Here is a 17,415-nt window from a genome sequence, read left to right on the forward strand (position 1 = left end):
TCCACCGTCCACCTTCCCTCAGCAAGTGCTCAGGGTGCATACTTGCCCCCACTCTACAAAATATCTGCCTTGGATTTACTGTCAAGAAAAAGGAAAAGGGAAAGCCAAAAACATGTCTAGTGTGATTCCTTGTGACACATTGCCAGTTATCCTGAAAAACTGTATTGACCAATTGAATCTTCAGAAGCTGCAGCAGCTTTGCTTTTTAACAGGCTCCAGCTACTCACCCACAGAAACCTATGGTCATCCTTGAGAACAACTGTTCTGAGGTGTCTCTAGCATGCTCCTAAATCCAAATCCAAATTTAACCTGGCTAAGGAAAGCACACAAACAGATGGACAGCTCAAGGAAATCTTGCTGTGTGTTTTTCACAGAACAGCTCATTGTTTAGATTATAAAATGGGTGTTTCTGAAAGTTATACAGCCTTTGCCTATGGGCAATTAAAACTCAAAATGATGGGAAGATCACCATGGTTATGCGTAAAAAAAAAAAAAGTGAGAAAACAAAAAAGGAAAAATTACTCTGAAAAATATTCAGGAAAAATTCCAGTACAATGCCTTTGCCTGCCTCAGACAACAGCTTGAGCAGGGAACCAACACTGTGACACCAAGAGGAAATGGCTTCACTCCTTACTCACAGTAGTTAAACAGTCATGAGTGATGACTGCTGCAACAGGAATGCGCTAATGGTACATCTGCCAACACAGAGCCCCACAGGCCTGCTCTGCAGAGAGGGGAGAGGGCAGGTCCCTGGCCCAGACAGAAGGGCTGTGGGCAACCACAAAGGGGACACATTTCACACATACTGCATGCAACTGAGCATTCCCTTTCTTTAGGGGCATCCAAGCCAAGCAGCTCCCTGCCTAATCCTGTACTGGCACAGCCTGGGGACAGACAGGACAGCAGCTCCCTCTAGAGCCAAGCTGCGAGCTCACCGGGAACCAAGTGATAAGGTGCTTGGGGATGTTCTTACCACTTTCCCAAATGTGGTTCACCATCAGGCCCAAGACAGCAGAAACACCACTGGAGGGAAAGGTGACCTGGGACTGCTTCACTTGGCACTGGTGCCAAGAGCAGCATTCCTCAAGCAATGGCCCGAGGCACACAAACAAACCCTCAGCTTGGGATTTGGTAAAGCCAGCTACAGGGCAACTTGCCCACGGCCTTGTACCTAATTCAGTATGAAATGGAGATGTGACTTCATGCGCCACATCAAGTGCCAAAAATAGTTTAGTTGTAAAGCAGCCAGCTGTCTTTTTCTCAGAGCTGTCAGCAGCACAAATTCTTCCCAAAGCAGACCAGTATTCAGCTGCAGCACTCCCTGGTGTTGGGAGCAATGAAGAAAGATGCTGCTGCCACACAGCATCATACTTGCTGTACCAGAGGCAGCTTCTGTCACAACCAACACTCCACGTTCCACAGGGGAGCTCCAGCGAAGCCTTGTCAGTGAAGGCAATTGCTGGTGACAGATGCGTCCCCCACAGCACCTTGCTGTCAGTGCAGGGGAGTTCAGTGGGCTCCACATGTTCCCCCTGCTTGACTCCCTGCCCAGAGACCTCTGCCTCTCGGGAAGCAAGTGTTTCACTTAACTAACTGGTTAAGAGGTAGCTGAATCTACAAAGCTGACCTCCACCTTTCCCAGCTGTGGTTCAGGCACATGCATCCCTGATGCCTATCAGCCCAGTGTGGTGGGCTGAGGCAAGGAACACTGCACAAGCTGCTCCCTCAAGCAGGACTGGAACATGTGGGACCAGGAACCAGCTTGGCCCACAAGTACTTATTGACATCCCAGAGACAGAAGGGATTGACACAATGCAGTGTAACGTCTCCCTTAAGAGGTTGCCTATAGCCCCTTTAATTCCTTTTAAACAGCACTGCTGCCAAAGATATCATCTTCTTGACCTCAAATTTCTGAAATCTTGAGAAAAAGATATTTTTGAGCACAAAAAAGTAAGGTTTGATGGCCCAATTCAGTAATGGTTTTCTAAAGCTAGACTAGTCAAGCAGAAAATCATCGGTGTTGACTGAATAAACAAGGCAACATTGAGGGTGAGGGAAATCCAAGGGAACGGATACAACAATCTGGTCGGAAAAATAAGAAATAACTGAATTATACACAAGAGCTGGTAGGAGGTGATAAGGGATGACACAGCAAAAGATACGGCCAAAATAACAACCATGGATGTTTATTCTAGCAGCTCCTGATTTCCAGTGCGGAGTGCCAATCAGGCTAGAAGTTACAACAATAAGGATAGGAAATGAGGTAAAGCTGAGCAAAAGTTAAGTATAGGAACCAGCAGAAGAGGACTGATTAAGAAACCAGTTTATACAAGCTTTTATAAGGAAGTGACTATGTGTGTGGTTTTTTTGTTTGGTTCTGATATTTTTTAAAATCTCATCCTATTTTCCCTAGTGCTTGAGTCATATCTCAATACCTGAGAGACAAAATTTTTGTTATGACTTCCCAGAGAGTAAAGCAGTTTTGGTTTATTATGCTTCAAGCTGCTATCTGATGAATAGATTATTATTGCATGTTATATATTAATTTGTAAAGAACACAGTTTAATTTTATGGTTGCAAGTTAACTTTGACTTGCAAAGCATTGGAGCAAACTGGGTCTGAAGTCTGGAAGGACAAATGCCTCTGCGTGATCCTTCTGCACAGAACAGCCCTGTGCGAAAGCAAAGATTCTCCCTTTTTCAGGGGATGTGTCTCTGCCGAGGTTTAACATGCACATCCCCTCCAAGTGTTTAATCTGAAGGGCTCCAGCAACTGTACTTCTACACTTCCTTCATTTCTTTATTTGTAACTACTATTTGTAGTAATTTCTGCAGGTACAACACACAGTGTGACCATAACCAAAACTCCTCCCTGAAGTTTATCCAATCAACAGTTCATACAGTATTAAGTATTTCAAAACAACAAGATTCATGCTTCCTGTGAATATACTGCTTTGCCATTCCCATAGAGCATTTCTTCACATATTTCCTTATTTAAAGCCTTAGCAGTACAATATAAAAATAGTACCAGATAAGATCACACTTGTCACAGATATTCAGTACAGCTGTTTCAGACTCCTGCTTCATTCAAAAGCAGCTTGTTTACTCCAGGTGCTGCAGGTGCTCCTGCATTAGCACTAACTAAATCTCTAAGATCATTCCAAGTGGCAAACACAGCTTGTAAAGGACAAGACACTGTGAGCAAGGGCAGTCCCTTCAGCCCATGAACATGCCCTCCTCAGGGCCGCTGATGCATGGCACGGATGCCTTCAGAAACATGGAAGAGAACAGCAAGCAATGAGACACCAGAGAGGAGGACGCATTCAAGGGATGACAAGCACCTGTCAGGGTCAGGCAGCAGGGCACTTGTCCAGAAATCCAGAGGGAACACTGAATTAGGTAAATACTGAAATCACGATGCTTTCAGTATTCCTGCAAAAGCTAAGAATCCTCATTAAGAACTCCATTTAGAGATAGCCCTCAGAGCAGCATCTCCTCAACACATGGTAGAAAGCTGTTCAGGCTACCCTGACCTGGCCTAGAGAGCACACAGTATGGTATCCTGTGCTCACTACTCCTTCCTTCAGCTCTCAAGAGGTGATGCAGTAACCTGCAGTTAGGTGTGACAAGATGCAAAGCATGCAGATCTATCAACCTGGGATTTGGAACATCTGTAACCCCCCGGGCTTTCCTGCTGCCCTGTACCACTGCAATCTGTACCTCTGCAACTCAGCAACAGGCATTTTTCCTGAGAGCCTCCTGTGTGTCACTTTTATTATGAAGACTAATGAATACAGTGAGACAAAGTACACACATAGAAGGTATTATTTTCCTTTGGGAAAATCTGAGTTAATTAAATAAATGCATTAGACATATGTGTTTCAAACACAACAGGAATACTATTCAACCTTTCAACCGTGTCTCTGCGAACTGTAACAGACCTCAGGTAAACCATCACCTATGGCAAAAACCAGTTTGGATCCCAGATTTCTTTTTTCCTCAAACACTGGACCACAGAGCATGGGAGAACCAACTGCAACAATTCAAAGAGAAATAGCTTCTATTTTGTGTTGCAGATCAGAGCATCAAAGACCTTACTGTCTCTCTTCAGTATTTAATAAATGGAGGAGGAGGGGATGATACAGTTTACTGTTAACGCAGACTGAAAAGGAGCAATGCTGAGCCACGCAGCTCAACGGAACAGAAGAAAAACACTTAATCATTTCTGAAGGTCACTGGGTCTATGGGAGGCAGCACACTTACTCTCTTTTTACCTGGAGAAGAATATGGTTCTGTAGTTTGTTTACTACTTCCAGAAAATACATTTTGCACAGCTAAAAACAGCAAAACAAGAGGTAACATTACAAAAGCTACCAATGCAAATACTTATCTCTGACTCTGGGCTGCATCTGCATCTGCTGCATCTGCATCTCCCATCTTTTTCATCACTCACTGTTATCATACAAACCAAACCCCAAAACAACAAAACCAGAAAATCCCAAAAAGCAGCACCACATTTGATCTTGTTTATGAATTGCAACACTCACTCAGACAGGAGCCTTTTTGCACTTCCCAGCTTCAAAAGCAAAGAAAAGCTATATTAAAGAAAACAACCACTGAAATTCAACAGCAGTGCCCAGAGGAAAAATGGAGTGCTTCCAAGGCTGATGCACAAAATGAGGTCAAGTTCTACTGGAGACTTAAATAAAACAGCCAAGCATGACAGCTACAACTGTTCCCCCACAACCTCCTCACCTTTGTGGGCTCGCAGAAGTCCCTTTCACAGCACACGCAGGTACAGCAGCACCACATAAACATCACCGTGCTGCCATGGGCAGCCCCGGCGCTGGGCACTGCCCGGGCAGTGCCACGGCCATCGGCTGGACCGAGCGCCGGCTGTGCCGCCCCAGCGCCACTGCCGGACGAGCATGGCTGAGTGCCGGGCCAGGCTGAGTCCCGCTCCTCGGTGGGGAGCTCTGCTCCAGGCTGGGAGCAGGACCAGGACACGGGATTTAAAGCTACAGGGCTTCCCGGGTGCTATGCAACGCCTGACACTATTTTTAAAACTATACCTCTAAGCCAGAAAAACAGTTCAGGATAACAGACAATCAAATCAGGAGTAGATCAATAGAGCCTAAGTGACACAGTTCCTCAGCAATACAACATAACAGACCTGGGATCAAAGGCCAACCAGAATTGACACTAGAGATTCAAAAATGCACAGCAGGACACAAATCCACCCATAAACTATATGCTCTAATTATGGCAGTGCTGAAATGCTATTTAATATTCACTAAACAATATTAGCGTGATCTCCTGGAAGGCTGAAGCTCTAATTTTGTCACAGAAGGACTCCAGTACACAACACAGCCAGCACAGCACTGTTACTACAGCTGACTATGGGGCATGAAGAAACCTCAGCACCTCTTATCCCCTACCCTCAACTTCTTTGTCAAAGAAAATGTGTTTTACTATGATATTTCGAAGAGGTAAAGCAAAGGCTCATCACCCTGTCTGACAGCTCTGACTCACAGCACCTTATGCCACCCAGCCCCTCTCCTTCAGACTCATTTGTAAAAAGCCACCCTCACCCCCCTGGCTACTTCTCCCCTTGCTCTTCTTTGTCTCACTGATATTCTGTTTGTAGCAAATATTATCATTCACCCAGGACAGAGACATGATGATCCAAAGACAAGCCATACATAATCTAAGTTTGGGATCTTCAGAACCATTATATTTAGAGTATGCAAAGTGCTCCCAAGGCTGAAATACCAGGAACCGCCAAATCTGACAGGAATGGAGTGGGGAACTTTTAGGAGTTCCCCACTACATGAATCCTGCAGCATGTCTGCCACCATATCAATACAAGGACTGAACTTTCCCATTTTAATTTATGTTTGTCCCTTTGAGGCAATGACTCTTTGAGGCTCTGACAGACATCACAGTGGTATGGTTTGGTAGGTTTGTGTTTTTTTCAAATAATTTTCTTTGCTTGCACTAATGCATTGGTAACGTGAAGAAATTCTGCACTGAAATGTTAATTCCTAAAATATAAATTTCAGGAACATAACAGAGGAGAAACTCCTGACTGACTCAGATCACAGGTAATATGGAAGAAAATATTCCTATGTGCAAAATTCGGTTTTCATTAGGAAAAAAGAGAAGAGGAATTAAAACCCAAAAACATGTTCTGTAAGAAGCAAAATTAGAGGAAGAATAGCTGAAAATCCATTGTCTCAAATTATATTGGTACGTCAGGTGGCATTTCTGAAAAAGCATTATGATGAAATGGCAAGGGCATTTTACAGGCCATTTAGAACAAACAGGAACTGAGAACGGAAGCACTCCATAGGGCAGGAGAGGTAACATCTGATTCATGAAGGAAACAAGCCGTGTTGGGGTGGAGACGTTAAATGATACGGCCCTAAAAGCATTTCTGTGGTAATTTCTGTGACGTTAGAGAACAGGACATGAAGGACAATGGATGAGAGACAAGGCAAGAGGAAGGTGGATCTCAGAAGAGTCTATGGTGCAATTCTGCAACTGGGTCACCTGCAGTCCCCATCCCCCCATGGCAGACAGGTGCCCGGTGTACCTGGACCCTGCAGTGGGGAACTGAGGGAGCAGGTACCAGCACTGCTGCCAGCAACGCCACTCCCACCCTGCTCTGTCGTGCTCTGCCACGGCACAGGCTGCCTCAGAGCTGCACCTGTCAGCGGGCCTGCGCCTTCCTGGGAAGAGCCCAGGCAGCAGAACTGCCGTAACCAAGGCCAAGATGTGCAAAGAACACCAAGGAAAATGAAACTACCACAACTGACCATAGTATCATGGATTCCAAACTGCAACATACTGACATGAAAATGACTGCAAACCCCAGAAACTACAGGAAATCTAATTCAACTGACATTTGCATTACTATTTCTCTGTGGCTATCTTCAGGGTTAAATGGTAAAAGGATCTCTAAAAATTTATCAACTTATGGGAGTATTAGATATTGATATTCTCTGACTATTGAGTGCACTAACAAACACATTCAAGCTGTAAAAAAGGCTCTTAAACAGAAACACTGGTATTAGTCACTGACCTGTACCAAACAAGGATCCCAGCCCACATCTGCCCCATCTCTGTGATCATCCACTCGTCCAGGGCATGCAGCAGGGTCTCATCACAAACGCCCTGACCGCACTGCACAACACTGCGGAGAGCGCCTGACTCCATCCGTTGTGCCGCAGAGCGACGGAGAGCAACAACCAGGCCAAGAGGCATCCACTCTGTTGCAAGAGTCTAATGAGAATCCTCTATTAAAAAGCCACTGTCCAGGCTAAATGCAGAAACGGAATAATTTCTATTCTTGCACAAGTTCAGAGCACACACTGGATTTGGAATCAAAATCTAACACAACAGCAAGAAATTTAGCAAAAAAAGAGGTCTCTTTTTCAAGGAGCTGTTTCAAATTCATATGGCAGATTGCCCTCTCAGAAAGCAGTACTTATACTGAGAAACCTCCAGATGCCCAAGATATTTTTTCTGTTAACAACAGCAGATCTGATTTAATAGGGCTGAGAGGGAAGGACGGTGAAATTGCTTGTGCAGAAAAAATGCCATTAGACTTATTTAGGAAGCAGTTGATGTCGGGTACAACCCAGTCTGATTCACATGAATTTTACTTCTATTCAGATAGATCATTTCACCACATAAAGCAATAAACACATCCATGAAAATATGCTAATTAGTCTACTTAATATATTCAGAGAGCCTTCAGAAGTTTTATTGCTATAGAGCAGTAAAACCAAACCCAGTCTACCAGGCTGAATTTCACCACCAATAAGAGGACTCTGTCTCATTCATCCAAAATGAACCCATGCTTTCTTCGGTGAGTTCATATGGCAACAGAGCACTGGTGTCCCATGCTGTAAAAAGGAGACATCTATACCCACAAAGAAATAAAAACATCATACAAAGGGCATCAATATCCACTCTTCCATGCAAACAAAACCCAAACAGCTCGGGTAGGAGTGTGCAGGTCTCACTGCTGCAGAAACTCCTGCAGCATTGCCATCCTCACCTCCCTTCTGTGACAGCCTGACATAGCAGGAGAGAGTGGCCATTGCAGCTGGAGCCAAATGATGGCATCAAGCCTCAGCTACATGGAGAAAGACAGACATTCCAAGTGCCTCAGCCAAGAACTAAGTCTCCTAACTTGAGCCAGCACTGAGAAGGGCAGGAAAGGGATGGGGCACTAAGCACCCTTCCCTGCTACAAGTGTTTTCAGTATGGGGATGCAGCCAGGGGCAGTTTGTAGCTTGCTTACATTCTAGAGTATTTATTTCCTGAAGTTTCTCAGACGACTAATTGCAGGGCTGGGAGCAAACGAGCTTTGATGGAGCTTAAAAACTTACCGAGATTAGATGCTCATATGACCCCTGTAACAAGATGAGAACTCTTTGCAGGACCCCTTAAAACCAAAAGGTTTTGGAAAAAAATACAGCAGGGGCTAAAGCTATTTACAATGAAAAAATCTGAATGCTGCCAAATATTAAGTAATGCAAAACATTAAGTGAGAGAGTGAGAAACTAGCAGAAAATTCAAGTTGCCTTTATTGACTAGAACATTGTAGAGCCAGTGAAGACTTAATATCCCAATGGCACTCCTGGATCAATTACCTCAGTGATAATAGGCCTCTTGCATAAGGCTTCCTGCTTAATTCTGTGGTGATTAGTAAGTTCCTGCACAGTTGCAAGACCTCAATTGCAGATCCCTGGTCTTGATCCATACTATTCCCCAAACTGAAACCCACCAGACTGTTCCCATGCTTACTGCCCAGGACAAGGGCTGAAGCCACCTGAACATTCTGCTGGCATATACAAATTATGAACCTGTGTGTGATTATAAATGCTGCAATAGCCTAATCATATGAGGTACCATTTGGGCCAGAAGCACTTTACGCTAATACATTATTTAACATTTATCTTCTAATTTAAGATCCTAGACTTCAAAGTCACTGCACAGAGCTGGAGTTCCCCTCCTCTGTACACACCCATTGGAATAAAGCCAGTTTTGACTATATTTGTCTTTTGCAGATTTCCCTCAGAGGATGCGCTGCACAGGACTTGCTTTCTTTTTACTAGTCACAGATTCTTGCCCCAGTTTTAATTACCAGAAGAAAAATAACCTTCCCTTTCCCCACACCTGTTTCCAGAAGTACTCCAAATGTTTCCATTAGCACTTGGAGGTGAAGTGGGGAAATGAGAGAGAGAAAGGTTAACTCATAAATCCTGCATCCCATAGCACTGATGTGAAGTGCAGCCATACTGATGGGACTTTTCACAACCAGTTCAAACACAAAACCACCATCGGGAGTCTGAAGGAAAGACCATGGCAGGCTGAGACCACGCAGCTCACAACTGGGGGACCAACAAAGGCAGCCCACAGCCAAAGCAGCTATCACTTGGCAGATGTCCCCAAGGACCATGTTGGAGAGGGAATGGCTGCATGGATGGACACGTCACCCTTCAGGAGGTATCAACACCAAGGACATTTTCCAAGGGCATTCTTGTGATCACTGCTGCATCAAGTTGACTTGCCCACAGTAATAATGAAGGAAATCCAGCTGCTGCCTGCCAGATTGCTACTAGACCAGATCTGCATACATGGTTAAAAGATGTCTAGTTAGAAATGGATTTTTCGGTATCTATAACCTAGCGTCTCTCTAGGGGAGACTAAACAGTTTGTCTATTCTGGCTACTCATGTGATGATCCAAAGCCTCGCTTCCAAAGATAGAATGGAACTTTAAAGAATTACATCCAAAGGACATGCAAAACTGCACTAAATTTTTGTCCTGTCTCCTTTCCTTTCCATTTCTCCAGGTACAGGAAAAACTGACAAGTCCAAGAAAATTGCCTACACCTCAGTCCGGCACTAGCAGATGAGGGCACACCAATGGCTGCTGCTTCATGATCACTGGGATCTGCTTCCAGCCACAAGGGAAAGCAAGGGGAAAACAAAGTTAAACTTCAGCAGATCTGAGACCTGCAGCATGGGCTTTAAACCATGCTTGTTTTGTCCATAAACCATAGTCTTGTTTTTTTAATAAGCAATTAATTTCTTAATCTGGTAGAAATCTGCATATAAAACATTATCTTCCTCCTTCATGATACATAACATTAAAAATAAAGACACTTACCACACTATCCACGTGGCTCCGGTTTAGCAGGAACAATCACGGCAAAATGCCCAGTCTGCATAAAGGATTAAGTTTATCAATAAAGTAACCTAAAAACTGCAGAGTGATGAAATGGAACATTTCCAAGAAGACTTGTCATTTCTCCATATTGCTGGCTTGAACATCACCACAGTGTTTGACATGTAAGTCTAACTGACACACAATACACACACTCCCCAAGACTTTTAGTCTTAATGCTCTGTTTTCTCCAATGACAACTTGAGAAGGTACACAGCTGTGGTTGAAATTGCTTTAATTTTCTTCAAACAGAATTTACCTTGCCAGTTTTTAGTTTTGCTGCACATCTGTAAATCAAATTGATTACTTCTGGTTATCATGTAAAGCTTTTTGAGCTAACATACTTCATCTTCTCACATTTTCATTTTATTAAAATATTAGAAAAAAAAATAAATCACAAAAAACCAACCGAAGTTCAAACCCACAAAAAACATCTTCTCACTCTTCAGCAACTGTCTTTGTGGTTGAGTTTTGCCATTCAGTGACTGAACTTCATTAAAGTGTCAACACAAGCCCACACTGACACGCGGAGCAGCTGGGGGTGAATCACCGTACCTGCAAATGTGAGTAGTGCTGGTCACCACATGTGCAAGGCAGGATCTAAGATTGAAGGTTTTGTTTCTACCTTGCAACGAGCCAATGCGTGCAGCAAGCACAGTACATGATGGGTTACTGCAGTTTAGCTGACACAGGCTTACTTGTTAATTCAATAAAATACCTGAGGCCTTATGCTCACTAAGGTGGCTTGGATACATTGAATTTGACAGCTCTCCTCTCAGCATAAAAGTGAAACCTTCTTCCCTTTAACCCATACTTCCTTCAACTGCTGGAATATGAATAGCAGAAAACCTGATCCTTTCTGGCTTTGTTGGAGAGGTATTGAAGTCCCAGATACTCGCAGCTAAGATGACAACACAAGAAAGCTGAATTTTTAAAACCAAAGTATTAGTCATTGAAATAGAGTACAGACCATAAACCACCTGAAACCAGATTGACTAAAAATGTTTTTTCCTTTTAAATACATCAGTCAACACGTATCCAGGCATCTTAGCCTGACACTGATAATGTCCCCTATAAAAATATAAGAACCCTTCCTTGAAAGCAGCAAAAAATCCAAAAAGCTTATAGTTTTCCTTCTACTCCCAGCTCACCTTTGAATTCTGCCAGTGGCTCTATACACTGGGCTGGCTGCTTTGCAGAGCTCCACAAAAGGCTCCCAAATAAAAAGAAAATAGTTTGAATGCTTTTAGTATTTTCACATTTCTTTATCCCAACAATGCAGCTCTGTCCTCTGGGAAGGAGCGTGCTCAGGCTGAACACAGAGCATTATTTTGCCCATCCCATCCCCACGGAGCAGTCCGAACGCATGGCACTGCCCTGGCTCTGCAGGGACACCTGCAGCCCAGCCCTGCTGCAGCCCGGGACAGGGCCCATCCCACCACTGCCAGACCCACACGGGTGGCAGAGCCTGCACCCAGCAGAGCCAAGGCACAGGCAACAAGAGGGGGAAATCGCTGAGCTCAAACCAGTGCTGATGACAGCAGCAATCCCAGCAGGGACTGGATTTCCTCTGCACCAAGGGGAGGGAGCTCCTGGGGGGTTCACCACTGTTTTCTTTATTAAACATCCAATTTCAGTTGACCAAAATATTTCCATTGAAATATGCAGGTAGACTTCCAAAGACCAGCACATTTCTCTCCTGAAAAACAGGGAGTTTCCTAGAATTGTCTTGCTGTCCTGATAAAATGCAGCCTTTATATGCTAAAGAGGCCTTAAACACTACTAAAAACTTATCTCAGCCATGTTTCTTCCGCTGTTCATATTCCCTACTGTTTACTGCATCTGTACATGGCACTTTCTGACAAATTCCCCACATTCTGTGCTGTTTGGCACAAATTCCAGAAGACTTTGCAGAGGATTCCCATGAGGAAGCCAGATCTCAAAGCTCCCTGGAAGAAATCACCATAACTGGACAAGCATTAACCATACTCCTGAAACTGGTATTACCTTTTCTAATCACTAAACCATTCAAACCACACATTCTTTGCATTCATGGGGAGTCTCCCAATGAGCAATTTTTACTGCCACATCCAGAACAGATCAAGCATTTGATGACAAAACCAGCATCTCAGTGGCGCAAGTGGGTTTCCTTATTTTAATGTTGAGCACAACCTGGGCCACAAACATTACTTTCTGTGGAGCAGAAAAACAGCAGCAGAAAAACCTAGATCACTCTGATGAGAGGATGGACAGGAGACACTTGATTTCAATCCCTTGGTGTCACAACACATAGCACCTTTCTGACTGATTTTTTAAAAGCAAACTCCAGCAGCAACAGCAAACAGACATGCAGAGCCTGGGTGTTCAGTGGTGACTCAGGACTGTCCAGCAAACCAACCACATCCACAACCCCAGTACAGCTGACATCCAAGAAAGGAGAAAGCCCCAGGACATATGGTTCCAGAGGCAGGCAGCTAGTTCTCCATGCTGAGTGTACGGTGAGGGCAGCACGCAGTGTGAACCCCAGCGCCCCTCCACTGGCCAAACACACTGTACCACACCACTATGCTGGCAGAACTCAGACCCAGCCCTACCGGGCTGAGCTCTGCCTGCACAAAGCAGGACCTTGTAGCACGATGCTGTAGTGCCATGGGTGTCTTGGCAGGAGCCCCAAACGCGTGTTTGAAAAAGCAACTGCAACCCTGAACAAGTGAGGCACGAACGCGCTGCAAGCAGAGCCACCGAGGCTGCAAAAAATACTTCATCCCTGACCCTGTCAAGAACACAATTCAAGTGAGAGTCTACTTTTCTGAAGAATAATAAAACCAAAAAGCAAAGTAGCTCTGCTGGCAACTCTCCCCATCCCAAAACCTGGTCTCAAAGTAGGCAATAAAACTTTTCCAAAAGTACCTAGTTGTTTTCTGCTTCCTGACTGGAGTATTCCCACACATTTTAAATGACAACTGTCATTGATTAGCTGAAAAGAGCTGTTGTAAGACAACAAAGAGTATCCATACAGGACAACAAATAAACCTCACCCAAAAGACAGACCAGAGCAGTGCATGAAAATACCCCCTCATAAGCAACTCAGCCGAATAATTGCTGAAAAGTATCTCAAGTTGTTAAAAATAGAACCAATTTCTGCACTGGCAGAAGGAGTTTCAGTCAAAATATCTACTGAGCCACTTGAGTAATTAAGTGTCCGTTCTCCATGGCATAACAAAGTAGCTAAAGCAATTTACTGCCCTTTCTGAAAAATGGGATAGAAATACAGTTTGATAATTTTTCAGTGAAGAAATGAACAACAATAAGGTTTACAGCACTGAGCAGCAAGCCTCTAGCTGAAATGCTACCAAGTCATCAACACCATTCTCTTCATACAGAGAATTCAATCTCTCAGGTAATTACCTCCTGCAACAGAAAAGTCATTTAATCTAGAAATCGGGTTTACTCAGGGGAAAGCAGATAGAACTCTAGACCGGGACTCCTCAGTGACCAGAAAGACAGTTAGACAGAGGGCAGCTGATGGACAGTGAGGTTTTAAAAAAAGTATATGTACAGTTTTTGAACAGCTACATGTAAAATTCAGTCTTCATGATAATACTAACCCTGTATTATTGCCCAAACTGCTTATATTTCACAGAGTCAAGTTTTTCTTTTCAACTCTTCTTAGCATTTCATAGAATCACAGAATGGTTTGGGTTAAATTGCATCTTAAAGACCATCCAATCCCAACCCCCTGCCAGGGGCAGCTTCTCTGGGCAACATGTGCCAGGTCCTCACCACCCTCACAGTCAAGAATTTCTTCCCCATCTCTCACCTAACCCTATTCTCTGTCAGTGTGTAGCCATTCCCCCTTGTCATGTCACTTCATTCCCTTGTCCAAAGCCCCTCTCCAGCTCTCCTGGAGCCCTTTAGGCATTGGAAGGCTGCCCTTCAACAAATCTTAATAACCTTAAGCACTTTTTCTCTCTAAACTTGGAAGTTAATTAATGTCAAATTTCCCTTTACTTTGCTAAAAGTATTAATTCTTTAAGTTTAAAAAAATACAAGGTAATATTCCAGATGGATTAATTAACAAAAACATTTTGTAACAAATACTGTAAATGGAAACCTGGCCATGTTGGGCCAGGACATGAGCCGGTAAGAGGAGGATGATCATAGAGCCATGTCCAAGCATACTAAAAATTTTCCATGTGATGAACTGTGACAAGAATTCAGGCACGACTTCTACAAACTACAGAACAGCCTGAGCAGTCAGGCTGAGTGCACTGCAGCACGTGTGTATTGGCCTACACTATAAAACCCATCACCAAGCGCTCATTCCATCCCACATCAGCCAGAGCTTCTCAGGTTCTGCACAGAGCAGCAGACAAGCAGCTCAACTGGCACTCAGGTCTCTCTTCTCCCCAGCTTCCCCCAGGCTCACTAACCAGCCTCACCAGCAGGAGAGGCACATCATCTTCCCAGATCTAAGCAGCCAAGGCCCAGGGGAATGAGCCTGGTAGCAGCAGGGAAAGCCAAGCTCCTTGGCCTCTGCTGGAGCATGCAGTCCCAGGTAACGTCGCACCATCCAGATGTCAGCATGAACCTGACCGCGGCCCCATGAGCACTTCTGCAGCATGGCCAGGTAATGGGCACCCCAAAACCCCACACAGACATAGGGCAACAGCAGCAAAGCACCACACACAGATTGCACAGTACCTAGTGCAGGCACTTCCTTAGTTAAAAGCAGAACAGCATTAAGTTTATCCCTTCCATTACCCTGTTTCCACCAATATATACATTTAGCCTGGATTCTGAAAGGATACAATTTCAATATTTAACAATGGTTAAACAATAAACATTTGGCTGACTAAATTCCAGCAGCTCTCCAGTGACACCTGCAGCAAGGTCCACTCTCTACATTTCTGAGCAGCAGTAGCAAGTTCCATATTTCCCAAATTTTATCAATATTATGATAACATGAAACCCAGCACAGTCTTAGCTTCCAAATATCTAACAAAATAATTAAGTCTAGACTCATGTAAAAGGATCCTCTTTGAATTTCCACAGTTCTCCTGCCTCCATCAATACAGAAGGATTATAAACCCACTGGCACAGGCTGTCAGTGAACTGCTAAAGTTGACCTACTGTCTCTCCCAGTTATCCAGTTTTTCCCACATAATGAATGAAGGCATTCTCATGGTATTTTACATTAGAAAACTCTCAAAGACTATGTAGAAATTAAGTAGTTAGTGAAGAACTAGAAAAGATCAACATATCCCAATGGTTTTGAGAACATTTGTAACAGAAGAACAAGTGCCCCTCCAAACCAGAGTCACTTCACAACCACACTCTACATGGGAAGGATTTCCCTTTAAAGCAGATGTTTATAATTCGTTCAGTGTGAAAAACAGCTGAACAACAGTTGATGAGTTCTGAAACCAAAAACCTGCAGCAACCAGCTTTCTGGTTTTGCTAGCCAGACACATCACAGGCATTTGCTTGGAGAAACCTGTAGCACTGAGGCCACAAGCTCCGTGGTGCCCAAGTCCTGCCAGTATTCCATGCGGTATTGTAGGGGAACACCTATCCAGGAATTCCTCATCTGGGTCTGGAAAAATAGGAGATTCAGCCACGCTACATGCACTGTGACTGAACTTCAGTGGCCAAGGAACTCCTTGCCCAGCAGTTTGCGACCCAGTTATTTAGATCTACAACAGCACAATGACTTCTTTGCACAGTCTTTAGTTTTTTTGCTCTCTTCTGGCATGAAAAGCAGTATTTTCTTCTTCCACTTTACTTTTCACGCAAATTAGTAAAATCCTATATTCTTTATGGTGGACAGAAAAGAAATTTTAGTCCCACTCCAATACATCAGTTCCACACACTGATGACCTTTGGGCAGCAGTACTGCACCAGTATTACACATGCTTTTTTGCAGTTCAGGCTCCAGTGAAAACACCGCCTCCCCATCAACCTGAAACTCTTAATTTCCTCTGTTCCTGTTGCCAATGCCAGCAGGCTGGAATTATTTATTTCTAATGATAGAAATATTTCTTTCCCCTGTAAGTTTTTGTCCACTATCAACAGGATCCTGGGACCTCTCACACCACAATGTAGGCAGTGGGTCTCAGTGCACTTCCGAGGCAGACATGCTTGAACAAGCATAAACTGTGCCTGCACAAAGACCATCCTGTGCTAACTGAAGCACTCCAACATTTCCTTTTCTTTGGGAGAAGTTAGTGATTCTAGAATGGAGACTTTTACAGGTTACATACTTTCCGAACATGACTTCAGTGTTCACAGACGTCCAAGAGTTAAATAAGACCGCAAAATGTACAGATAACACAGAGAAAATATTTTTCTGCAGTTGAACATTTACCAAGGGCACTCCAGGAAAAAAATTCAACAAAACCGCTCTTGTAGCAAAACTTCAGCGTGCATTCTGGTGATCTTGGATTCCGTTCTTGCTAAGTGTGTGCTCTTTAAATGCCCTATCACAAAGCTCAAACAACAGCACTTATAATATGCTGCTGAAATATTTTATTACTCATATTTCAAATCCAAATACAATCTTCTATTTCATGCATACTAAAACCTTCACAGCACATCTTTGAAGGAAAAGAATCTGGCTTCCTTAGCAATTCTTCCTGTCTATTTTTAATTGTATCAAAGCTGAGAACTCAAGGAAGGAATGTTTTCTATGCTGAACTCTCTATTCAAATAACAGTTGATCTCAGGGAGATACAAACCGTGTCTCAGGAAAAAAACAAGTCAAACAAACAAAACCAACCAACCAAACACCAAAAAAAAAAAAAAAAAATCTCGCTCCTTTACTTTTCCTGTCCATAGGAATAAGTAGCTGTAAGTTGTGCAAGTCAGCTCCCTCCACTTTGGGAACACTGAGCAAATGTGACTGAAGGAACAGGCAAACCCCATCTTTGAACAACCAAAATCCTCTGAATGAAACCTCAAGTTCTTCTCTGCTCAAGCACAACTGTTCACAATTAATCTCCAAATTATTTTGGAGGCCATTGTGACATTCTTTGTCACAAGAGGGAGTCCCAAACTGGATATCATGTAAATGTTGAGAACTAACTCCTCTTGCATTATTTCATTTCCCCTGAACTTCCACCAAGGCCCTCCACCAGTATAAGGGCTTTTCTGTCCCTTCTGGAAAGGACCTAGTT

The 17,415-nt window shown here is 43.7% G+C and overlaps 1 protein-coding gene and 1 long non-coding RNA gene across 10 annotated transcripts in view; both read right to left on the reverse strand.

Annotated features, from left to right (window-relative positions):
* Nucleotides 1–17,415, reverse strand: part of TMCC1 (transmembrane and coiled-coil domain family 1) — a 72,445-nt gene that overhangs the window by 18,610 nt on the left and 36,420 nt on the right. Inside the window, exon 1 of one of the 9 annotated variants that reach the window (XM_068202395.1) lies at nt 4,755–4,826. The exons of the other annotated variants lie outside the window; for them this stretch is intronic. Coding sequence (XP_068058496.1) covers nt 4,755–4,817 — 63 coding nt within the window. The 5' untranslated portion in view covers nt 4,818–4,826. Of the gene's footprint in view, nt 1–4,754; nt 4,827–17,415 lie in introns of those variants that run through there. 9 annotated transcript variants of the gene reach the window in all.
* On the reverse strand, nt 2,395–4,733 carry LOC137480929 (uncharacterized). The gene is made up of 2 exons (XR_011003180.1): nt 2,839–4,733; nt 2,395–2,785 (listed from the first exon to the last, which is right to left on the reverse strand). It is a non-coding gene; the product is annotated as an uncharacterized lncRNA (long non-coding RNA).

The sequence above is a fragment of the Anomalospiza imberbis genome, chromosome 11 (genome assembly GCF_031753505.1).
Source record: "Anomalospiza imberbis isolate Cuckoo-Finch-1a 21T00152 chromosome 11, ASM3175350v1, whole genome shotgun sequence".
Lineage (NCBI taxonomy): Eukaryota > Metazoa > Chordata > Aves > Passeriformes > Viduidae > Anomalospiza > Anomalospiza imberbis.